Source organism: Misgurnus anguillicaudatus, chromosome 20, assembly GCF_027580225.2.
Source record: "Misgurnus anguillicaudatus chromosome 20, ASM2758022v2, whole genome shotgun sequence".
Classification (NCBI taxonomy): Eukaryota; Metazoa; Chordata; class Actinopteri; order Cypriniformes; family Cobitidae; genus Misgurnus; species Misgurnus anguillicaudatus.
The window spans coordinates 23,106,045-23,132,863 of record NC_073356.2 but is presented as its reverse complement, the minus strand read 5'-3'; the positions used below and the strand labels follow the sequence as shown (position 1 = coordinate 23,132,863).

At 39.5% G+C, this 26,819-nt stretch overlaps 1 protein-coding gene across 1 annotated transcript in view; it reads left to right on the top strand.

Annotated features, from left to right (window-relative positions):
• The window catches only part of csmd3b (CUB and Sushi multiple domains 3b), a 507,791-nt gene that overhangs the window by 337,127 nt on the left and 143,845 nt on the right, over positions 1-26,819 (top strand). Inside the window, exons 22-28 of the mRNA XM_073858336.1 lie at positions 10,971-11,140; positions 11,294-11,450; positions 17,934-18,125; positions 21,636-21,762; positions 23,381-23,583; positions 23,665-23,856; positions 25,778-25,916. Of these exons, the coding sequence (XP_073714437.1) occupies positions 10,971-11,140; positions 11,294-11,450; positions 17,934-18,125; positions 21,636-21,762; positions 23,381-23,583; positions 23,665-23,856; positions 25,778-25,916 (1,180 nt within the window). The remainder of the gene's footprint in view (positions 1-10,970; positions 11,141-11,293; positions 11,451-17,933; positions 18,126-21,635; positions 21,763-23,380; positions 23,584-23,664; positions 23,857-25,777; positions 25,917-26,819) is intronic.

Sequence of the window (26,819 nt, the reverse complement as noted above, 5' to 3'; positions counted from 1 at the left end):
CAATTTCACAAGAGAGCAAAATGACAATTTCTGCTGTAAAAGAGATAAAAGTAACTAAAGCAGTGTTCCATCTGGAGAAAATGTAAGCCTGCGGTCTACACTCTTAAAAATAAAGGTGCTTTATGATGCCATAAAAGTTCCATAAAGAACATTTAAAGGGATAGTTCACCCAAAAATGAAAATTTTGTCATCATTTTCTTACTCTCATGTTGTTACAAACCTGTATACATGATGAACACAAAGGAAGATATGTTGAGGAATGTTTGTAATCAAACCAATCTTGATCCCCATTCACTTCTATAGTAGTAATAAAGAATACTATGGAAGTGAATGGAACGGTTTGGTTACAAACATTGCTCAAAATATCTTCTTTCTTGTTTATCAGAACAAAGAAATTTATACAGGTTTGTACTAACATAAGAGTGAGTAAATGATAACAAAATTGTTATTTTTGGGTCAACTATCCCTTTAAGATCCAAATAACCTTTCTGTTTCACAAAAGTTTCTTTATTAATAAAGGTTCTTTTTTGACCGAATGGTTCTTTGAGGAACCAAAAAGTGGTTCTTCTAGGGTTCCTCAAATCCTACCCTTGTGGGCAGTTTTGCTCCAACATTAATCAAACACACCTGAGCAAGCTAATCAGTAGGTGTGTTCGACTTCATGCGGGGCTGCGCAGACCGATCGGTGGCTGACTTGAAGCAGTGCATTCCGGTTAGTAATTTTGTCTGACTTCAGCTGGCGCTGCAGGCACGTGACTGTGTCATATGGTTTTTAAGTACAGCGAGAGCGTTTCGAGAGTAGCCGGCTAGCTCAGCCGGTGCAGCCTCTCCAGAGCGGCTGCACGGAGTTGTGATGACGTAACAGCTTAACGTGATTGGTCGCCTCACTGATGACAACGATCATGTGCGTTTCAAGTTTAATCCAACCTTTAGTTCCACTAATGAACATTATAAATTCATGTTTTAAAACAGTAAAAAAACACTTTAATATGCTTAAATATGTTATATTGTGTCTTGTAATAAAATAAAAATGAAAATAACAAACTCTATTGGTATTTTAATAATATAGGCTTGGCCGAACGCACAGCCTTGCAAAGTATAGTTTATTTGACTCGTACGTGTACACAGACGTCCAGCACATGCGCATTGCGACAAAATGCAATGCATCTCTTGGGCTACATACATTATTCTCCTATAAAGCATTTCGTCACTATGTTTTCTTAGACGACGTCATGTTTGTCTTGTGGCAGCTACCGTAGCTTTTCTACAGTATGTGCTTTGAAAGAGAGGGGTGAGCAGTGGATTGTAATTCTCTACCTCGCCACTAGATGCCGCTAAAACCTACACACAGCATCTTTAAAGGAAGATTCTGTTTGTATACAGAAATGTTTTATTACATGTTTTTATTTACCTAAACTAGACCAGAGTTGGCTGTAGAACAGAAAAGCACTGGTGGGCAGACATAAGTACATAGCACAGTCCTCTACACGGTCAGGTCATCATGCAACTCTGTGTTTTGTTTAGTCAAGTCTTGTTCAGAAAAACAATTGCCAAACTGTATGCTTTTGAAATGGAGGACTGCAGCATGCATTTCAAAGCAACCAGACAGATCATTCTGCTGAAAACAGTCAATAAATGATACAAAGAAAAGACAAACACTGTGTTTCAGACATACCCGCTTTTGTTTTGAGCATTAAACAAAGCTTTTAGCCAGTTCACTTTGTATTGTTGCGTTCCTAATGCTTCACCCAGCAGGGTACTGTTTTTACTTTTTTTGCAATGTCTGTATCATGCTCCCAAAAGATAGAAATCATCCCCCCACCCTCTCTCTCTCTCTCCCACCTTTATCCTTATATAACAGACCTCGCCTCTGTCTCCTCCTCTCCTCTCTCTATGCAGTCCACAGAGAGAGGTGCGCAGCTCTCCTCTAATCAGTATAATTGGGTTACAATGCAGTTAGAGTGAACTTTATGCCTATCAAGCTTATGGAAAATGTCAATATTGCTCCCTTTAATATTCTGTCATCTGACAATGGGCTCGGGTAGCCGTGACTTTGGTTTTGTGTCAGGCTCCCCGAGGGGTTTAGAAAGGCGAAATCTCATCTCTTGCCGGCATTAAGCAGTTTGCTTTTAATTTAGGAGTTAAAGGATAACAAAAGGATTTCCACTGATTATTTTGGGGTAAAAAGCTTAATCTGTCCTAGTGCTTCATAAGGACCTTATGAGTAATTGTGAGAAATGTGCAAATGGCAAGATTATCTATCTGTCTGTCTCATTGTCTGTATGCCGGTCTGTTTATCTGAGTTATCATTCTGACTCAGTTGTAATATTAGTATAGCAGTTTTTTACAATACACATTTTTAGCAGCTTTGGTAATGTCTTACTGTGGGTTCACACCGGCTGCGTTTGAGGCGTCAAATTCGCGTTTACTGCGTCTGGTTTGCCGCTTAAACATTTTGAATTAACACGCTTCATTCGCGCGTAAAAGCTGTGCGTGAAATTCTAGTCATCGAGACATTCACACGGAAATTCATGTCATGGGAGGGGCTTCTCGCTGCCTGTAATCACGTCACTACTAAAGCAACTTTTGATTGGTTAATGCGACGTGTTTTTCCGCCAAAGTTCACATTTTTCAACTCGCGCGTTTCCTGCGTCAACGCTCAATTTGCGGCATTTGCGTAAACTAGACGTGTGAATAAGGGCGGAATCGCATCTCACATGCCGTGCTAAACGGCTAATTTGGTGCCGCGAGACCTCCAGACGTGTGTCAACGAGTCTTCACATTGACTTAAAATCGAAATCACTCACGCTCAACCCCTCTACCGTGGCTGGTGGGAACGCTGCATTAAAGGGATAGCTGACAAAATTCTTTCATCATTTACTCGACTCGCTTCATTTGCACGTGAAATTCTAGTCATTGAGACATTCACACGAAAATTCACATAATGGGAGGGGTTTCTGCGACTCCACTCACTTCCTGTAATCATGTAACTACTAGAGCAAGCTCCTGATTGGTTAACGTGGCGCGTTTTTCCACCAAAGATCACATTATTCAACTTGCGCATTTCTCGCGGCAATGCTCAATTCGCAATTCACGCAAGCTAGACTCGCCAATGAGGCGGAATTGCGTCTACCACACAGCACTAAATTCGCCATTCGCGCAGCAAGACCTCCAGTTGCCGGGTCAACGCGTCTTCACATTGACTTAACATTAAAATTTCTCGCGCTTAACGTCTCTACCGCGGCTGGTGTGAACGCAGCATTAAAGGGATAGCTGACAAAATTCTCTCATCATTTACTCGACTTGCTTCATTCACGCGTAAAAGCCACACATGAAATTCTAGTCATCGAGACATTCATCTGGAAATTAGCGTCATGCGAGGGGCTTCTGCGACTCCGCTAGCTTCCTGTAATCATGTCACTACTAGAGCAAGCTCCTAATTTGTTAACGTGGCACGTTTTTCCGTCAAAGTTCCAATTTTTCAACTTGCGCATTTCCCACGACAACGTTCAATTCGCAACATTTGCACAAACTAGACGTGCAAATGAGGTGTAATCGCATGTGTTGCGCTGCGCTAAACGCCTCATTCGTGCCGCAAGACCTCCAGACGCGCTTCAAAGCGCCTTTACATTGACTTAACATTGAAATCACTCTCGCTTAACGCCTCCACTGTGGCTGGTGTGAACGCAGCATAAAAGGGATAGCTGACAAAATTATTTTATCATTTACTCGACTCGCTTCATTCGCGCGTAAAAGCTGTGCATGACATTCTAGTCATCGAGACATTCACACGAAAATTCACGTCATGCGAGGGGCTTCTGCGACTCCACTCGCTTCCTGTAATCATGTCACTACTAGAGCAAGCTCCTAGGTAAAATTTTTCAACTTGCGCATTTCCCGCGACAACGTTCAATTCGCAACATTTGCACAAACTAGAAGCGCGAATGAGGCGGAATCACGTGTACCGTGCTGCGCTAAACGCCTCATTCGCACCCCAAGACCTCCAGACGCACGTCAAAGCGTCTTCACATTGACTTAACATTGAAATTACTCACGCTTAACGCCTCTACAGCGGCTGGTGTGAACGCAGCGTTAAAGGGATAGCTGACAAAATTCTCTCATCATTTACTCAACCTCAAGTTGTTTTTGTAGGAATGTTCGTAATCAAGTCATTTTGGAATACCATTCACTTCTATAGTGGGGGACAATACTATGGAAGTCAATGGTGTTCCAGAACTGTTTGGTTGCAAACATTGCTCCAAACATCTTTCTTTGTGTTCAGCAGAGACATGGGTTACTCAAAGTCAGACTGTATTGGGACAGTTATTGCTTGCTGAGTAAATGATGACAGACTTTTCACTATCCCTTTAAATTCCATAAGGTCTTTATTGCGCAGTTAAAGCATTGTTAAAAAATGAACAGTGTATATAAACCACAATAAATGTTCTTGCTAACTTGACACACAAGTAAAATCAAAGTTGGTGTTTTCCAATAAAGTTCATTGCTTCTAAACCAACTCAATGTGTGCTATGGGCTGATTCTGCTAAACCAGTAGCATATTAGATGTAATCAGTCAGCTCTAGAAGAAAATGAAGAATATACGTTTATTTGGCGTGGGTGGGCAGATGTGAGTGTGTAATTATATAAGCCCCTTTCCACCTGCACACATGCGCCATATCTTTCTTAACTGTGTGTGAACCGGTGCGATGTGTTCAGAATTTATATTGCGCTTCACGATTCAGTTTACCTGATTATCTACCAGACCGGTTCAAGCTTGTGACCCACACGCAGCCGCATTGCAGATTCATCAGTTCTGGTTTCCCTCCACTTTTGTTTCCCGGGGTTCAGAAGGTCACATTCCATCATAAAGCAATTTCAGCGATAGTTTGCCTGTGTTGCCGCTGCATTTCAGATTGATTTGTTTTTCCCAAACACACCAATTTCAAATGTGCTTGTTTTCCGTGTTTACAAGAGGCCTGGTAAATATCAAAGTCCCCTGATGGAACGTCTAGTCATACCACAAGGCTTACCACCTATTTCTGCTGTGTACTCCTCGGATTATGCACGGAGCAACTTCGTCTTATCGGCAAAGACGTAGAAAGTGGAACAGGTTTCAACCATGGAACATGGTTTTGAACCTTGTACCAAGGGATGGTTTATTGTGAAAATAATTTTGTATACCGGCTGTTTGGGTTGTCTGGCAACCGCAGAGCCAAATTGCAAAGAAATTAACCACTGTGTGCCCCATGTCGCCACGATGATGATAAATACAGAAATGAGTCGGTATACAGACTTGCGCTTGAGGGAGGTCGCTCACCTCTATTTTATGAAAGAAACTGCGGCAAAATTGCCTCTCAGTAGGCATTGAGCTGTATCAATGTGTTCATTATGTTATTTTGCCAGATGACATGCTAGATTGAAATGCCAGGTTATATGATATACAAGAGCTTCCACTTTGCCTTTCATCATATCAGGCATATATTGCAAGGCTCTCGCTGGGGATGTTTATGTGAGATGTTATGCGTAACTGAAAGGATTCTGTTCAAAAGGTTTTCACCTGAGTTTATCAGAACTAAACATTAAATTATGCATATTAGTACTATTAGTAGTATGTTATTAAATGTTACATAACTTTTAAATAAGGGCTTTTTTGTAGCATACTGCAAAATAATACTTGATTTCAACTTCTCTCTGAGGAGCGCGAATTCAAAATATGTGTTTGTGTGTGGCTCATCATGTCAAAATATGTGTTCGGTCAAATATGTGCATCATGCCAAAATATGTGCTTTCTGCACACAAGAGACACTCACGTTTACAAATTACTCGCAAGACACTAACTTAAAGGAGGCATATCATGCAAATCTGACTTTTTTCATGTTTAAGTGCTATAATTGGGTCCCCAGTGCTTCTATCAACCTAGAAAATGTGTAAAAGAACAACCCAGTAACTTAGTTTTGGCAACCATTCTCTGCAAGCATGTGAAAAACTAGGTCATTGAAGTTTGGCTCCCCTTGTGATGTCAGAAGGGGATAATACCGCCCCTTAATCTGCACTATCCAACCACGCTGCTGCCATTTAGTGCAGTGATCAGCTCATTTGCATTTAAAAGGTCACACCCAAAAACGGCACATTTTTGCTCAAACCTACAAAGTGGCAATATTAACACTTTTTAATAAATTATCTGTGGGGTATACATACTCTGGGGACACCAAAGATTTATTTGACATCTTAAAAAAGTCTCCTTTAAAGCAACACCAAAGAGTTTTTTTACCTTAAAATAACGTTTCCCAAAAAGTCGTTCATCCACTCGAAACAGGGTGAACGGCACTTTCACATTCGCTTTGCAGGCCTCTATCGGCCGAAACCACACAAAAGAAGTTCCCAACCGTCGGGTCGCGGTCCTGTAGTTCGAGTGAAAACTACAAAAACTTGCTTTACGGCAAGTTACAATCCAATCAGAGCCAGCTTTGCTGCAGTAGGCTAAATTATTTACGACAGTGGTAATGGACAATTTTGCTTCCAACCTGTAGGGGGAGCAAAGAGCATAAACTCTTTAGGGCGCACTCACATTATCCAAACCAAACCAAACCAAACCATGCCCCAGCGCGATTGTCACCCCTCCCTACTCCCCCAGGTGCACGCACTCACACTGTACTTTTTTATCGATCCGAGTCCGGGCGCGCTTTCGTCATTAAAATGCGATTGTTTTGAAAAAAGCAGGAAGTAAAGCTCTCTCTTAACACTGGAACCCACCGTAATGATAAGTCTGTGTTTTTTATTCGGAGTCGTTTGTTGCGCGATTACAGACAGCCTTCTCACATGTCATCATATTGCTTAGTTGATCTGTCACGTGTGCAGCTCGGACATTCACGTAACCCCGCAGCGCGCATCAAAAGGTTTTTACGGCGGCAGATGAAGGTGAGTGGTCGCGCAGCTGACGTCTTCACCTTTTGAATCGCGCGAATGCGCTCACACCACAGCCTTCCGCGCCTGAGCCCAAGTGAACCGCGCTCCGGCCCACCTCTGCAACCCGGCCGTGGCGCGATTAACCAATCCGCGCCCGGGCGCGGAACAGAGCGATCACACTTGTCAAACAAACCAGGCTTTGGGGGTCAAACGCGCCCGAGCGCGGTTTGGATAGTGTGAGTGCGCCCTTAGTGTTGCTTTAACACTAAACTGATTACACATGAGATTAAGCGAGTATCTGGCAAACGCAAGCGTCTTTTTTATCATAAACCCCTTTTAAGGGTCAGCCGCAGACATGTATTTTGACATGACACGGGATGCACATATGTTCACATGACACGCCGAACACATATTTTGACATGACGAGCCACACACATGACATGCTAATTGATAAGCTTTGCCTCTTGCACCTTCAAAAAGAAGTCACCTGTCACCACTCGTTTTATGTCTCTCTTTAGGTTCCCTAAAATGAAATTTAAATAATGACCACTTCGCTGCTAGAAGATCTAAGTCCAGCTACTTGATGATAATTTAGTATTGCACTATTAAAGTCTTATTTTCTTTCTGCATTCTGTTGGCAGTAATTTAAAACTGTCGTTCAGTCTCATATTGTTCCTCAGAGCACCAGGTAGTCAATTAGCGTGGGACTCTGTTTGCTCTTTCCCCCTTAATTTCTTCTCATTTTGCACATTTTCTACCTATATAGCACATTTCAATATTTGAGTGCGTGGCGGTCATTGCCCACACAGCCACAGGCTAAAATACTCACTCTCGCCTGAGCGAACCTTCTAGGCAATCTTCGTCTGTGTCTATGAAAACCAAACATGTCTATTAAATCGGGTCGACAATAAGTGTCAGCAGCTTATAGTGGCAGATTTGTGCTTGGTTTCTGTAACTTGTAGCTTGAACTCTCTTCTACTGAATGAGCAGTGCATTAAAGTTAGAAGAAACAGATTGAAAGAGCTTCAGCGGGTTGCTTGTGAACACAATCCCTTCTGTGTAGCCCACAAATGATGTTGTCGCAAAAGGAAAAGCGAAGCCTCCTGTCTTTTAACCAAAAGCAGATCTTATCAGATTGGCCTTTCAATAACGGCAAGCCACTAGCTTTAAGAAATCAGACGTAAAGTGTCAACAGGTAGAAGTCACTTTCTCAACAAGAGATTATCAACAATGCGCTTTCTTAAAGTAACCATTTTTGGTTTTTCTGGAAAAAAATCAAAGCAACCTTAAAAAAAGATAATACGGTAATAAAATTTGTATTACTTGAGAAGATGCTGTAGCTTTGAATAAATGTTACACAAAATTTTTGCACCTTGTCTATAAATAAAAGAAGTTAATGCAACATAATAGATTTTTTTGTCTCAGCCTAATTTTATCATGTTCAATCCACTTAAATTTAAAAAATTACATTAACTTAATCATTTTATGTTGGGACCACATGAATAATTTTTGTTGCTATTACTAGCGTTACATTGTTAAACAGTTTTTTTCAAATTTCTGTGTTCAGGATTATTTTGAGCTTGGCTAAATGGTTGCTCAATGACGCACTGGAGCCACCAAGCATGGACCCGCACCTAAAATAATGTATGCATCCAAAGGTGTTGCTGTATTTGAAAGTTAAAAGAGACAGCAGCTTTCCTGCGAATAGGCGTGGTTTCGGCACAGACTTACTTGCAATTATTTTAAATAATTACACAATGTTGAAATTACAATAAAGTTGAACACAGACATTATAGGGCCTTTTTACACCTGATCACTTTATGTGTTTTCTCTGATCAGATATCTATCTGACTTGTTAAATTGTCCCACTTACATTCAGCTGTCACGGTTTGATCCGTGTCATGTTTTGTGTTTGTCTCTGATCCTTGTCACCTGGACTTTCATTGACTGATTACATTAACTCATTACACCTGTTCCTTGTTTGATTGTCTGTGTATTTATACCCTTGTTTTCTGTCATTCAATCACCGGTTCATCGTCGCCTGTTACCTGTCAGTTGTGCTCCGTGTTCTGTTTTGTTTCAGTTTTACTTGCCTGTTGGTTTGCTCGTGTTTTGTTTGATGTTATTTATTTAAATAAATGTCATTTTTGTTTGTAACCTGCATCTGCATCCTCCTTCGTGTTCCGCGCCTTTCGTCCCGATTCCTGACATCAGCCACATACATGCATGTTGGCTAAACTGATATTAATCCGATCTAAGCAAATACACTATTCATTACACTTGCAACGATGTTTATGCAACAAAAGGCAGCACTTATGTTGACAAAATCACGACTAAATTGTAATTGATTCACAGTAAAAATTTTGTATAGGAATATTTACTTTGATATCTCGTCATTCATGCATCATGTCTCATAAATCATCCAAGTCTGTGTAAAAACTAAACTAAATTGCCTTCAAGGCATTTGTAGCAAAATAAATAAGGCAAGCATGGTAAAAAAATTCCCAGGCAGTTTTAATGTGATTGTCATATAAAGATAATAGGAAAGAGTTGAAATATATTAGTTTAATTTAAAATCAACCCGTAGGACAAGATGGTATTTCCCTGTAGTTGAAAAACACATATACTGTGCTATTATTGCTCCATTATCTCTGAAAATTAAGTGTGTGTTTACTGTGTATAGGGACAGCGCTCTGTGTTGTCCCAGAGAGCACAAGCGCCCTAGGCACCTTTGCCAGGATCCATTCTTTTTCAACAGCATGGAAAAGCTATTTCCTTGTAAAATGTGTATAATGACATTTACACAGCTTGTTTCGTGCTTCAAAAACACAATTAATATTTAACTTTGCTGCCATTGTTCTCTTTATGTCTTTTTTTGCTCCATATGCGTCCACAATGGCCAAGGGTCCATTAAGGTCTCCAGACTCCTGCCATCTCCAGATGCTCCACCCAACTGCTTTTTGGCTTTTTTCTCTGTCAGGTTAAACATCACTCCTTAAGCTTTGACATCTTGCTTCTCAACTTCTAGAATCCTTGAAATATACCTCGCTGAAAGTTGCAGTTTTTCTAAACACAAGGGTCAGTTTCAACAAGCCGTCAGATTGGATCAGGTTGTGTGAAAGAAGCAGGACCAAAGGACCATCTCTTGGTGAAGTAACCACCAGACACAGACATTACTTCTGACACTATTCCTCCAGGAACAGCCGCAAACCCAACAAGCACTCAGAAGCTTCATCCTGCAGCCGGCATGTTCCCCAGCCACTTTAATGCCACACTGTGAACAAAACATGTGCAAGTCTCTCACTAAAAGGGCGCCTTCTGGGACCGTCTCGCTTATTCAAATCGCATTCAGCAGACTGGTCAAAATGTGAACCTCAAGAGGTCGGCCACATTACGTTTAACAAGAGCTTTGCTTTTTTCCAGAATTGATGAAAAGTTAGAAGGACATATGGGAAGCATGAAGCGCTGCCCAGTATAAATTCATATCACGATTCTCCAAGCGGGTGGGAAAGAGTTGTATAGGTAATTTACTAAATGGATCCAGTTACATCAGTGATTTATTGATAATATGACACCGGTAATATCGTCATAACATATGTGGAGCGGTGTGTAAAGAAACGTTAAATAAATCAGCCATGCTGCTGAGCTTTATGTTTTCCCGGTTTGTTGGACCAGAATACATGATATATTTTCCTACACCTGTTTTTACCTTCTGCTGTTCCATTCAACCCCCATTTGAAGGTTATTGTTTAGAGTCCGGCAACATGGGATTTTGAATTAACACTACGAAAGGACAAATCAACTCTGTCGATTTTGCTTTTTAGGCTTTTTGTCACAACAACACTGCAGATTTATTCTGTCCAAACCAATCGTTTTATAATAGCAGATTCGTATGAATGAACATTAAGCTTTTACAGCAGCAATATGTCCGTGTGGTGTGACCGAGAGCATGGCAAAATTTTAACATAACATGTATATACAACCCTTAATGGGTGATTTGTGGTTGCATTACATTTTTCCCCCAATGTACTCCAATGTTCCACGGATTTATTTCCCTTCTTTAGCTGAATGCGGCTCTTCTGTCATCAACAATGAAGGAATTCTGCTGTCGCCAAATTACCCCATGAACTATGAGAACAACCATGAGTGCATTTACAGCATACAGGTGCAGGCTGGAAAAGGAATCAATATTTCTGCAAGAACCTTTCATCTAGCCCAGGGTGATATTCTGAAGGTATTTCGAAATAACATAACATACATCTGACTATGTGATATTTATATTTCAATATACTATTTATACATTACATTATTATTACAATGTTTTTCTTGTGCTTCAGCACTATGGTTAGGTTCTTGGATACTTATGCCTGTATTTCATGATTTACAGATCTATGATGGAAAAGACAATGCGGCCCACATGCTGGGGGCATTTACTGGTTCGTCCATGTTGGGTTTGACCCTCATCAGTACCTCCAATCACCTGTGGCTGGAGTTCTATTCGGATGCAGAGGCCACTGGAGAAGGCTTCAAATTGGTCTATTCCAGTAAGTTATTACACCGCCCCTATACCCCGCACACATTCTGTCCACCAGGGCTTGACCTCAGTAATAAAGAAACGCTATTCACACAAAATAAAGTGGCCTTCTTAATAAAGTGTACTTGTCTCATAAGGCCAGTTCACACTGCAGGCGATTGACAGGCGGATGGAGTCTTTGGTGTGACAAATGATATTGGATGACTAAAATACCATCCATATCTACCATATTTTGTCACATTGGGCGTGATGAGCTAATTAACTACAGTATGTTTGTTAAGATGATAGAGTGAACAAAATTTATTTTCTCTCCGAATCTGTATTTCCAACATAAACAAAATGTGTCTAAAAAATTGAATGAATTTGTCCTTCATTGCATATTTTAAATGTTTTGGGTATGGATGTTGCAAAGTGCACTGTGAACTACAGTACTGTATGTGTGGCCTTGTCCTAACCCATACTGTCTTTGAATATTTTTCCTTTATACACTTACATTACACGTTCCAGGGTCGTCCATTGTGGGTAGTTCGATTGTGCATGTTTCCTATGGTCTGATCTGCTGTAGTTATTGAACTCAATTTTAAGGATTACTGACTTCATTATTTTACACCAGGGGTGCCCAAACTTTTTCCTACTAAGGGCCAAAAATCAAACTTGACTGAGGGCCGTAGACTGAAAGTAACAGCCCAGTCACACGAAATTACGAACCTATTATCACTTTCGTGATAATGTCACGAATTTCCGTGTTTTTTCGTGATCGTATCACGAATTTCTGTTTATGTGTCATTGTCACGTATTGGTTACTCAACTGTTTTTTTCCTGTTTTATTACCATTTTCGCTTCGGTTTAGGGTTAGATTTACATAAAATGACATCCTTACCCAAACCCAACTCTAACCCTAATCCCAGGTGACAATGGTTTAAAATATAGAAAATATAAAAAATGAATCTGAAAAAATAGTATAAACCAATACTAAAAATGACATCCTAATGCAAACACCAAATCTAACCCTAAACCGAAGCGAAAATGGTTTGAAAAAAGCAGTTGAGTATCCAATACGTGACAATGAGACATATACAGAAATTCGTGATACGATCACGAAAAACGCGGAAATTTGTGACAGTATCACAAAAAAGAATAAAAAAATTACGTGACTATAGGTACATAATTTTGTGAGACTGGTTAGGAAAGTAAATGTTGCTGTGTTATATTAAAGGCGGATTGCACAATGTTTGAAAGCCAATGTTGATATTTGAAATCACCTAAACAAACACGCCCCTACCCCAATAGAATCTGGACCTTCTTTTAAAAGACCCGCCCCACACATACGCAACCCCGGCAAGGATGTTGGTTAGTAGACACGCCCCTAACTGCTGATTGGCTACAAGGGTGTTTTGGTAGTCGGCCCATCTCCTTTTCCAAAGCGTTTTTCAAACATAGTGCACTCCGCCTTTAAAATTAAAGTTGCCCTGATTCTCATAATTGATCATTTTCTAATTTAAAAAAAATAACTAAGCAAACATTACTCTGTTTATGCATAACTAATGCAGTTTTATTTTCAAAAGTAATTGTTGTAAAAAACAAATAATTTTTGCGGGTCATTTTTTTGTCTGTGTGCTACTGCTTCGACCTCTCCATTATTAGCCTATAGGTTTTGTGATGCATGTTGTACACCTGTAAGTATGCATGTACATTATGTTAACTGCAAATAATTTTTTTTAATGTACAAATAAAACATTTTAATTACATTTTACATTTTAAATTAATTATGTAATATTATAATTAGAAATATGAACATCTGCATCAATGACATTTATCCTTTTTCCTTATCTTACGTGGCATGACCGGCCAAATTAAAGGTCATTGCGGCCCCTAATTTGGGCACCTCTATATTATACAGTTATTAGACATATATAGCCATTCTAAGTCGCTTTGGATAAAAGCGTCAGCTAAATGAATAAGTAAGTAAGTTAAGTATACTGTCTGAGATAATACTTTAATACACCCGCAGTTCTCATATCTGTCATGCCATACAAGAGCTACAGTAAGAAACCGATATTGCATCATTTCCTGTTTGTGCACTTTCAAATGCAAATCTAAAAAAACAAAAAAAGCTGTTTAACACAGGAAAGATGTAACAAAAGCACGGTAACACCTTTTTGCTTAGAGCTCAAATAGATTACGGGGAAAAAAGCTGTTTGTGTCACCACTGACCTTGGCTTTGTTGGCCCAAAGCCAGAGTTGCGAATGCACTCGGTCAGAATTCGGTGTGCTTTAATGCTGCTGTGCTCACAGCGTTGGGTTTCAACGAGGTTTTAGTTCCAGTGGGGGGTAAAGTATTAACCTGCTGGTGGGCTATCTCATTTAAAATCGAATAAAACCCTGTCTGTCTACAATTTCATTCCCCCTGTAGGATTAGCCATTTGAGTGCATAATAAAGGTCATAGAAAGCCCGGGTGAAGCGGTGCTACCTCCGGTCACCTAGCTGTTGTAATTTAGAAACCTGATGAGAACAAAAAGACCCTGAATATAGTTGATTAAAATAGCTTTGTTTATTTGGTTGACTACGGGACGCAAGCCTGTTCTTAAACTACAACCTGTAATCAGCTAGCAATCAAAGCTGCGTTTGAAGATTTGGGGAGATTGTTGCCTTAACCTAAAATTGATTCTAAGTGCTGTTGTCTTCATCTGTACTTAACAACATGCAGCCTAATGTTGGACTGCACATAAACTATTCCGCTTGTTGATATCAATCGTATTTGCAGCTTTAATACCTGTAGACCTGGAAATCCAGATTTTGTCATGTAAACAATTTATTGCCATTCCGGCATCTTTGGCTATAGTCATGGCAAGAACCAGTTAATCAACACAAGTTAATCTATACACAAGTTACAAGTTCACACGTTTTAATAGGGACTTTAAGCAACAGCCTCTGGTGAAACGGCAATGGCATTCTGGCGTTGTATTGCGCATGCGCGAATTTATCTGCTACTTTGCGACGTTCTACTGTAACGGTCTACTACAGGAGAACAGCTGATTTGCCGTAGTCGCTACAACGTGAGAGATTGTGTAAATAAATGTTATGTTTTATTGCATATGACATTGTAATTGCATCAGTTTATGATTGTACCACAAGTCTTTTATATTAAAATATTTTAAATTTAAGCTAATTTTAAAGATTTTTAAGTATTCATTGTTTTCAAGTATTGCTTAAATCTAGATTTTTAGACTTATTTACATCATACAATAGTAAAAACTCCTCTTCTGACAAAAGATTGTCATTTAATGCCAAAACCAACCCTTCTCTTGCTTTTTTAAATGACATTTTTTTAGTTTCTCAATAAACGAATTAATTCCGCGTTGCGCTGTCATGTTTACGGTTGCTTAGTGATTTTTACGTTCCTGGCTACGGCGGTGTGACAACATACTTCCGGTCGCCGTAGCCGTTCCATTCCCAGCTGTTGCTTAAAGTCCCTAATGTCTTTGGGAGGAAACCGGAATACTCGGACTAAACCTACACTGACATTGGGAGAACATGCATATCCCACACAGAAAGCCCGAACTAGGCACATTCATACTGTAAGCCTATGGTGCAATCCTGAGTCACTGTGCCACCCAATTTAAAGTGATGAAACTTTGATTTATTCCTGTAGCTCAATGGTAGAGATTTCCATCAGGAGTGCATAAGGTTGTGGGTTTAATTCCAGGGAACACACATAGGGGTGGTTTCCCGGACAGGGTTTATCTTAGTCCTAGACTAAAATGCATATTTGAGCTGCCTTAATTTGAAAACGTCTTGTACTCCCATATCTTAGCATATATCAGTGCCATTGTTTTGTCTCAAGATGCACACCAGTTTTTTTTTTTTTTGTAAAGTTTGTTTGTAAAAGCTACTTAAATGTCCTTATATAACCAAGGCCTAGTCCTGGATAACACAGTCTCACCCCATGTCGTCAATATTTGACGACACTTGACCATTCGTCAATATGTGACGCGGAGGGTATACCTTTCGCGTCATTTTTTGACGAACTGGGGACTTCAATACTATTACGTCCGTTGCATTCTCTTCTCCTATTTTCTTACCATTTTCGCGTCGGTTTAGGGTTAGATTACGCAAAATTAAACAGTGTACGCGAAATTAAACAGTGTACGCGAAATTAAACAGTTGTCACCTGGCGTTGGGGTTAGAAACAGTTGTCACCTGGCGTTGGGGTTAGAGTTAGGTTTGGGTAGGGATGTCATTATGTAAATCTAACCCTAAACCGACGCGAAAATGGTAAGAAAATAGGAGAAGAGAATGCAACGGACGTAATAGTATTGAAGTCCCCAGTTCGTCAAAAAATGACGCGAAAGGTATACCCTTCGCGTCACATATTGACGAATGGTCAAGTGTCGTCAAATATTGACGACATGGGGTGAGACTGGGTTGTCCTGGAAACCGCCCCATAATGATGCAAATGCATAAAAACTGGGAAATCTAGCTTGAACCTGGTGAATAAATTAAAAGTAATAGTATTTAGAAAAATCTAAAAATGTTATGGCATCAAAAATATTTTTTTAAAGAAAAATTTAAGCTTTTGCACTTTTTGATATTCTTTTTAAATCGGACAACAAGGTCAAAAAGCTCATTGTGAAATAACATGAACCATCAGAATGTGCACAAGCACCTGCCACTTTAAGTGCATATTGTTCAATAATAACCTACCCAGTGGCGACCGGTGACTTCTTTTTACGAGGGTGCTCGATGCGAAGTTCATCACAACATGTATGTAGCCCGTCATGTGTGTGGTTCATAATTTCAAAATATGTGTTCAACGCGTCGAGCGATCATATGTGCATCACGTGTCTTGTCAAAATAAGTGCCTGCTGCAGATGCGTTTAAAGCAGTAATTCCCAAACCCCCAGTGGTCCGCCAAACCCCCCCAGTGGTCCGCCAAAAGATGACCTAAACTAGGCAAGTGTTTATACAATCGTCACTTATTTAAATAGATTTTTAATGCACTTGCAAAACTGTGATATCAGTTCTTGCCATTCTGTTTTAATAACGTAAAAATGGATCGGTGGCTAAACCAAAGAGGAGTCAAAAGAAGGATCAAGCGTCAACTGAAAGCAGCTAAAATCCACAGATCTATTAGTTTTTTTCAGCATTTTATTGTTACAATAGTTACAACCATAGACTTCATATACCCACCACCTCAGTTTTAAACTAAGGGCTCTTTGGAATGACATTAAGTGGGACCTAGGCTGTTATAGTATGTTTAATTGCAGTTTTTTATTCACATGTGCAGTTTGTTGTTCATATTAAGCTGTAACTCATTTCACATTTACCTGTTCAAATGAAATAAAATTCATATAATAATTTCTGAACATAGCATTGCAATTGTCTTTAAAAAATTAGTTTTTGACTTGAAACAGTTGCATATTAAACTTAAATTTAGCTTATCCTTCATATTTTGTTTTTTAGGGGCGTGTTAGAGTGGGATTCTGTTAGGTGGTCCTCAGAAAAAATTGGAAGATAAAGTGGTCCTTGAGCTGAAAAAGTTTGAGAAACACTGGTCTAAAGGGTTTATGATAAAAGACACGCTTGCGTTTGCCAGATACTCGCATAATCTCATGTGTAATCAGAATTAACTGTTAAGGGAGTGTCTTGGGTGTATTTTTTGAATGTGAGCATCTCTTTTATCATAAACGCATTAACGCATGTGCAGTAGGCACTTATTTTGACAAAACATGTGATGCACATGGTTCACATGACGCAACAAACACATATTTTAAAAAATACGCCCCACTCCGAACACTTATTTTGAATTTGCGCCCCTCGGATGAGCAGTCACGAGCCGCCACTCAACTTACCACTGAAAATTATCATGAAGTAAAACTTAGAAAAATGCATTTTTTTTAATTAAGTGTTGTATAATAAGTTGCATTGGGCTGAGAATGAGCAACCATGTGTTTTTTTGCTATTTATGAGCATTGGCTGTTTAATGATAGTGAGTCATAGCTACACAATTAATAACAGGATGTGTTGCACAGTGTGAGGGTCTGTGCTGTGGTTCTGATTATGGCTCCAAATTAACCAAGCACTTAATCTTAATTGTTCTGGCTGCTTAGCAAGCGACCGTCTCCGTATTCCAGCCCAGTAGGATCTTAACTTCGAATTGTTGCCATTAATGATGAAATTAATAGCAAACTTTTACAGCTTTGCCACCGAGCTACATGAGAATACCAGGCGAAGACAATTTCAGCAATCGTTAAAATAATCAACCTCATAAAGCTGAATGTAAAATGTTTCGTTATTAATCATCCTGTATCTAGTCCTGCGATATGATGGTCCATTTTGTTTCCCAGATGTCATTTGTCCAAATTTGTTGTGTTTGGTACAGATTTATTAAGGGGTGCAATTAAATAACATTTGTCTTAATAAAATATTGCCTGCAAATTGTGACACGTCGTAAATAAAATGTCTTGACCTAACAATTGTTATGTCTTGCAGGTTTTGAGCTCTCACACTGTGAGGACCCTGGTGTGCCTCAATTTGGCTTCAAGGTTAATGACCAGGGCCACTTCTCTGGCAGCACCATCACCTATAAGTGTGACCCCGGATACACTCTTCATGGCAGCGGTGTGCTAAAGTGCATGACGGGGGAGAGACGGGCGTGGGATAACGCTCTTCCTTCCTGTATTGGTAAGCCTCAAACTATGTACAGCAGAAGGGCCTGCTTATAAATATGTAATAATAATCTAATTATGAGATTAGCAGTGTCAAAGTTTGATTTCAATTTTCACCATAGCCTTCCTCAGTCAATTTTAAAGATATTAAGGTCATATTTTCACAGAATGTTCTTTATGTTTGTATGATTTTTTTTATGTCAAAAACAGTAAATTACGAATCACAGCATATTATAGTAGACTTTGAGGCACAGTATATTGCCTAATTATACAGACATGAACATTGGACTGTCGCATATATTTTTATTATCATATTAACTGAAGCTATGTAATGTACTTTTTGCGCATGAGGATTTTTCTTTATCATGGAAACACACTTATACTCCGTTATTGCCTTGTATGCATCATTCCAGTCTGGTTCCTCCCCCCGGTTATCATAACCGAGCTTAGTGTTGCTCTCAAACGTTTGTCATAATTATCAATGGCTGATGTATAAGCCCGTCCCACGTACTGTAGCTACTGTATTGCTTAATCTAATCATTAGACAATGACTACAACCCAAACAGGGCTCAAATCTTTCCACAAAAGTCTACAATATGCCCTCTTTTTCTTGATAGGCCGATTTTTTATGACAAAATTAGTAGTGGCAGAAGCCTCCCGCACCATCTGTGATTAATGGTGCAGGTTGTTAATATTGGAGCCGATGCAAGGGGGTCCCTGCTGGGCTATGGAGATGATTCTTCATCAGTCGAGGCACATGGGGGGCTCAGATTGTACTGCGTGCGGCTATTACTTCTTTAATTTTCCTGATTAATGGTGATTATGGGTATCCTGCCTCCAATGAGTTGGATATTGGTGCGTCTACTGACCCCGTATCAGATTTGCTCAATATTAGATTTAGTGTTAATGAGCTCTGATTAGACTCGACGCTCTCGTCCAAATTGCTTCTGCGTGGCAGACAGAGAGATATAGTTTCTGACTTATTCGCTCATTCGTGGTAGCTTGACATACAGTACACTTTGCATTGCTTTTCGTGATTGTGCTATACTCGCAAAATACTAATCAGCCTTGAAGTTCCTGATTTTTTTTTTTTTTGAAATATCTGCCGGCATTAATAATAGATGCTTAATAATGTGGAGGATATTTCACTTCGCATGACAGGTAAAATGGGTGGGTCATTTGACGTGACCTTAAGCAAAAGTGAGATATTTCACAGTAGGAAGATTTTTTTATTACAGATAAAATATTTAACTCGTTTTTTTTTCATTCGGATCCACAGGTAGGGGTGCAAATTAGATTGCAAGACATACCCATTTTCACAGAGGAAGCCACATAAAATGAAGGCAGCTCCTCGCCACGACAATGCTAAATCAGCAGTCTTACTCCAGCAAGTGCAATAAAATAATCAGCGCACCCGAATTGCAGTCATAAACGCACCTTGCCTGCGACGGCACACCATGTCGTGCTGTCATAATTAGCTTGGGAGGAACACAAGATTTCTTAGCTTAATACAAGTATACCGTGAGCCCCGACATTGCATTGAGTTTTAAAGCTAGAGCAGCCAATCAGAGGTGATTGAGTGCTCCTAACCGTCCAATGACATGTGATTGAGCCGTTGCCCCGATGAGCAATGAGCATGGCGGGGTGTTGGTTTAGCGAGGGGCTGGGGAGGTATCCGTTTTCGAAGATGCCTCTATTGCGAACGTCTAAAAAACACTCTAATGTTCAGATTAATCAAGTCACAATCTGAACCCTGTTATTCAGGCTTCATTGAGCTGTGCGTCCATTGTTTGTCATGTAGATGGTTTATGCAAATGAGGCTCGGTGACAGGAATTGCTGAAAAGGGAATCATTAAGAAATGGTTCATCCCTCCTCGTGGCCCCTGCGTTTTTTCACAAGAGGGAGAAAGGAAGATGGAAAAGAGGAGTCTGGGGAAGAGAGAGTGTTGTCAGGGGAGTGTCTGCAATTAAACTTTCCTAATAAAGTGCTTGTGAACGCCGGGTAATAATGAAGCGAGTACACTGGGCTAAAGCGGCGGGCCTGAATGCTATCAGGAGGCATCAGAATGGACGCGAGGCTCATTTGTTTCTTGATTGATGCTGGAAACAACACCCTTGGATGGTTTTGGGGTGAGGCGTAAGGAAAACTATAGGAGTGGTACAGAGAATATACATAAGGCGGCCCATCTGCTTGTTTGCAAGTCTGCTTGGTTGACCAAGTTATGGACTGCAATTAGTATGAAAGCAACCCGTCCTTGAAATCCGTGTTATTGATGTTGTATAATTTGCATCCGTAGGTCGCAATTATTAAAGTATAATGTATTTCTTGTCACTGCTCGCGTCTGAATAAATTAATGTTGCTGAGATGACATCGCATTCTTTGCATTTCTTGCGATGCAACCAGATGCAAGTGGGTGATTCTCGCGAGGTGTCATGAAACATTTTGATAAAAAAAAGTAAATGCAAAGTAAGAGTATCAAAATAAGAAACATACAGTTACAAACATCTTTTTATCTACTATTTTGCACATGATTTCAAATGATATCATACAAACCAATTTTGTTGTTTTTTCCACATTTAAGGGGAAAATTGTCATTACCGCAACGTGTCCATGACTGGATTTGGGTTCTTTAACACGGAAATATTTATAATTAAAAAATCTAAAAAAGAAAAAGCTTCAGTGCATGTTATACTATAAACATTTACAGTAAAGAAATATGTGGTATTTGAGGATCATTCGTAAATGTAGAGGCAATAATAAGGAATATAAATGTGTCATCCTTCGCAACAATTTTCAATCATTGTTTAAGCCCCAAATGAACTAACATTTTCAAAAAAAAAGTTGTTGGAAGGGACATAATTGACTGTGACACTCAAGATGGCTACCAGGTAAGCAGTTCTAATTTTTTCTCTCCAGAAAGTTGCATTTTTTTTGTCATAGTACCTTGACAACTTTTTAGTTCTCATTACCGAAACATGAGTTTGTAAATGCATATATTTAATATAATATCATGATGCGGTAATGATAATTTTTTTTATGATAATCTAAAAAATGTAAATAATTTTATAGGAAATATGTTTTAAATCCTCTAAAAATAATGGTTATAATTCTGATGCTGGACACGGATTTCGTGAGAATGGACACTGGATTTCGTGAGAATCACCCAAGTGCTATTTTGTATTGTACTAAAATGGACATATTATCATCTCCTCATGCAGTACAGTACTAAACAACTGCGCAAGTATCACTGATGTGCAAAAACGCAATGTGAATAAAGCAGGAGGGTTGGCTTGCACCGAGGATATAAAAGCGCTTTAGCGGTCTAGCTGCATGAATCACACAGCTTCTCATTCTCTGACTGCCCCACTTATGTTGTAGTTGTTTGCCAGCCACCCCTAATTATTTCATTGCTTGCCAGCAAATCTTCAGGGGCCGTGATGTGTTTGTACAAGGGTGAGAGTTTGCAAAAAACTCACAACTGTTTGAATCTCTTTAATGCTGTCTCTTTCGATTCTCTTTTACCAGCTGAATGCGGTGGACGTTTTAAAGGGGAAACGTCAGGACGCATTCTTTCACCAGGTTACCCGTTCCCCTACGACAACAATCTGCGCTGTACATGGGCCATTGAGGTGGATTCAGGCAACATCATAAGGTTTAAATAGTTTTGCATTTTCCACATCCGCACTGCTTGCTTTCTCTGCTATACTTATCAATACTTCACTTACCGCAACTAAAAGGTATTTATCTATTTATTTATAAACCTCTAATGGCAAAGCTACATGTTGATGTCTCATTTGTTCAAAGAATAAGTGACATCAGATGAGTTGAGGCTACATTACAAAGCTCTTTGTTTATTCCCCACATGGCAGTTCTGAGGCCTGTGACCCTATTATGAGGCTTAAAATGCTGTTGCACTTGAAATTTTCCACTGCAACCTTGATGATTTGTTTTCTTTGCAATTCTCTGAATCACATATTCATTCATTATTTGTTCATCTGCGTCTGATGACTCGATCAGACCAGATCGCTAAATGGTTATCAAGGACTGTGACTCAGAATGGAGATGCAATTGTTCTTCTTAATTAATAAACACAGGAGCATTACATTTAAGATGTAATTATTAGTGCTGTGATGGTGGTCATCGTGGTGGTCCAGTGCGACCTGCAGTGGTGTGCACATTACAAACTACATTAAAAATGTATATATAATATAAAGTACAATCTTGCCCAGTGAGATGCATTTAAGTTCGTGTGAATGCAAACGTCCAGCAGACTCGAGTTAAGTGCGCTTTTTGTAAGGGGAGGCAACTTAAATCAGTCGAATCGATGCGAAGTTCGTCACAACATGTATGTACCCCGTCAAGTGTGTGGTTCCCCGTTATGTGTCTTGCTCATCAAGAGATCCTGTGTGCATCACGTGTCTTTTCAAAATAAGTGTCCATGCTGCAGATGCGTTTAAAGGGTTTATGATAAAAGAGACGCTCTAGTTTGCCAGATACTTGGATAATCTCATGCATGATCAGAGTTTACTGTTAAGGGAGTGCCTTGCGTGTATTTTGTAAACGTGAGCATCTCTTTTATTATAAACGGTTTTGATGCGTGTGCAGCAGGCACTTATTTTGACAAAACACGTGATGCACATTATCACATGACGCAACAAACACATATTTTCAAAACGCAAGCAACACACATGACACTCCGGACATTTATTTTAAATTAGCGCCCCTCGTATGAGCAGTCACGAGCCGCCACTGCCAATAAGGTTCCTCACTTGAACCATGTGTTGTTTCATGGATGGAAATGCTACTATAAACACGAGAATATGCGCAGATCCCGTGGGTGGTCCTGGGCTTGGTTCAAGCACCCACTGCAATGGCCAGGCACATATGCTCAATTTTAGTCAAATACACTTGTGCCAAACATGATTCATGTCATTATAGCATGATTTTAAAAATAAATTTTTATAGTCAACTAGCCAAAAATGTTTCTTTTTCATTTCCCAGTATAATATTTCTTTATTCATAATTGTTAAAAGTCCTAAAAATGCTTTTTTTCTAGATAAATATCCTAGATTTTCAAAGTGTGCTCAGAATTCATGGGTGTATGTAACATGCTACCCTGCTGTTTGATCCGCTGTGCGTTGTGAATAGCAATGAGAAGCGGCACCTGTTCTGTGTCAGAGATTGCTTTGCTTCTATCACAATGCAGTGTGCATCTAATGAAGCATGACATGTATGACCAGATGTGTACGTGTGTGTATTTTCATTAACAGCCTGCAATTTCTGGCCTTCGACACTGAAGCATCTCACGGCATCCTGAGGGTATGGGACGGGCCTCCAGAGAACGAGATGTCTCTTCAAGACGTAAGCGGCTCCCTCCTGCCCGAAAACATCCACAGCACCCTCAACATGGTCACCATTCAGTTTGAGACAGACTTCTACATCAGCAAGTCTGGATTCGCTATTGAGTTCTCAAGTAAGTTCCTTGTGTGAAGTGCTTTTATCTGTCCGGCGTGAAGGACAACGTACAGGTCTAATGACTATTAATTGTTTATAGGTTCAGTGGCCACTGCCTGCAGGGATCCAGGGGTGCCCATGAACGGCAGTCGTAATGGAGACGGTAGGGAGCCAGGAGACACTGTGACCTTTCAGTGTGATTCTGGATATGAGCTACAGGGAGACGTAAAGATCACGTGCATACAAGTGGAAAATCGCTACTACTGGCAACCCAACCCCCCTGTCTGTATAGGTAAGGGATTTTACTGGGATTTATGAACGGAGTCAGTTAGGATTAGTGTTTAGCTTTGGATTCGTACATACCACAACTACACAAAAGCAAGTGGGATACAAAATAAAGTACAGTAAAAAAAGGTGTTTTTACATGTTTTTTTAGCAAATTGACTGTGAAAGGATATGCTTAACCTTGTAAATTAAATGAGGTTGTTTGTGTTTATGCTTTAGGAGACGTTGTTTTTCAGTGAAAAATCAGAATCTGTCAAAATAATGTCAAACATTGATGTATGATTTTAATTGATGGCTACCGTGAACCGTGGACACCACCAATTTTTTTGGAATACAAAATAGGCTTGTAACTTTTAATGGTTCATTTAATGTTGATTAATAGATTATCAAACATATAAAAACATACAGCAGGATTTGTGCTTTAAAAGTACACATGCACTCTTCTGATGAAGAAAATTGCGCACTGTATGCAGACTCTCGCATATGCATAAAAATGGACCATACTTCGGCCTTAAGATGCATCCAAGAGGCTTTAAAGGCAGGATAGGCAGGAATTATCTAAAAAACTTTTTTACAAATTTGTTTAAACTGTCTTTATATACCAATACATAAGTAAAATGTAAGTACTCTGAAAAGAGAGTATAAAACTTGAGTGTCTGTAGACCTCTCACGACTGTTTTAAACACAGCTCATTATTTCCATTCGGGACGAAACAAATGATTGGCTTGCGCGACTATCACTCTCTCTCGCGACCATGGCTACCACCCCTGTTGCTATGGGATCTGCCCACACATGCGCACACCTGATTGATTTGAACGAGGCACTCTGGGAAGAGCAAAAGAATGGCAGAGAAAGTGCATTCAGAACTCACAGTACCTGCATATCCAGTCAGCAAAGGCAAACGCGGCAAAACAAGGAATAAACGAAGAAATCAAACGAGAGTAAATATCACGTTGCTTTTCCTCGAGTCGACGATGCGGTAGTGGTGTTGTCATCGGAGTGTAGTCCTCATCAGAGTCAACAATGCTTTTCATCATGCAAAACACTGGCTTAATAGTGAGTACTTAAAGCCATTCTATTTGTTTATATTCATAGTGATAAAGTTAGGTGTATTATTACATGTGATTATGACATGATGTTACTACATGCACCGCGCTCCTTCTTCTCCGCTCGTCTGAGGTAAATGCTTCTCCCAGCAGAGCCGGTCAGCGTCGCCCGTTCATGTGTTTTGAGGGCGTGGCTTTAGAAGAAACCCAGAAGGGAGGGGGTGGAGTGAATGGAAAACTGAGCTGTGTTTAAAACAGTGGTGAGAGGTCTACAGACCCTTGATTTGTATAGTCTCTTTATTCGAGTACTTACATTTTAATTATGTATTGGTATATAAAGACAGTTTAAACAAATTTGTAAAAATGTTTTTTAGATAATTCCTGCCTATCCTGCCTTTAATTAATTGCTTTGTATGGCTATAGATGCTGATAGTTGAACTCGCCTCTGGAACATAAAACAGTTTTTGTTACGTTCTCAAGAGTTGTACTGAAACCAAGGAACCCGGCACCTTTGAGGTTCCATCACTGACATAAAGACTGCCTGAATGAATAATAAAAATGAAATTACAAAAAACAGATTCTTTCTTTCAAAGAAGATACTTTGTTTCTGAAGTGAGGATGTGAGGCGTTTTCTTTCATATTTTAAATAGCTTTCCTCTCTGTTTCTCGTTCTCATATTTAAGATATGAGCACTTTACAGGTCCGGGTTCTCAGAGGATCTTAGGATTTTCTCAATATCTCTGTCTCTGCATGTTCTCCTCAGAACTCATCCTCTCGGCTCATGCTGTGCAGATGTTCAGGCCGCATATTTTAATAAGACATTCTCATCATGTGTTACTAATGCCCATATGCTGCTCACATGTATCCTCTGTGTTTTCCCAGCTCCGTGTGGGGGAAATCTCACCGGCTCCTCTGGGTTTATTCTGTCACCAAACTTTCCTCATCCATACCCGCACAGCAAGGATTGCGACTGGCTCATCGCTGTTAATTCTGACTATGTCCTGTCTCTGGCATTCATCAGGTAAATAAATCTATAAGGTATTTTGTACGAATCAAGCTTTTTTATACAGAATCACGCTGCTAAAAATGGGCATATTTTAAGTCTTAAATAATTGTTTTAAAAAAAAAATAATATGAGGAGCTCAGATGCAAAAGCCGCTATACATCAAAAATTTGATAATGATTTAAAACAAATGCTCTTGGCACATATTATACTTTCATCAAATACATTAACTCCAAATCCACTTAATCCCGCCTCAGGCCATTCAGAAATACTGCTTTGTTAGCAGAATCCACTAAATGCCATGCCGACGAATTGGATAAACGATGGTACCTTTTGACTTTCATCATTTGCAGTGTTTCTAGTTGCATCATTTTGCTTCTTTTTACTGTCCAAAGAAGTGGATTTTTTTTAGAAGTGTGGGTTTTTGCCAAAAAGATTGAATGCACTTGAAAGGTTTTGCAGCGAAAGACAGTCAAATATGTTAAGGAGGTAATATGATGCAATTTCATGTTTTCCTTTGTCTTTAGAGTGTCGAAAGCTGTTCATGCATATAGAATATCCATAAAGTGGCAAAGATTTAATTTTTTAAACCCAAAGAGATATCTTTCTGAGTGAAGTGAAGGCTCATCCATGCCTTTTTAAAACGCCTCATTCAAACACACACTGCAAAAAGTATTTAAAAAATAATAATTCTTAGTATTTTTGTGTTGTTTTCAGTAAATATATCTAAAAATTCTTCAATTAAGGTGCTTTTTCTTGATGAGCAAAACGTCCCAAGAAAATAAGTCTAGTTTTTAGATCAAAAATATTAAATTTAAGTGATTTTGTGCATAAAACAAGCAAAAAAATCTGCCAATGGCGTAAGCTACTTTTTTCTTGAATTTTTCTTGAATTTAGTGTTTAAAAAAAGATTTTTTTGCT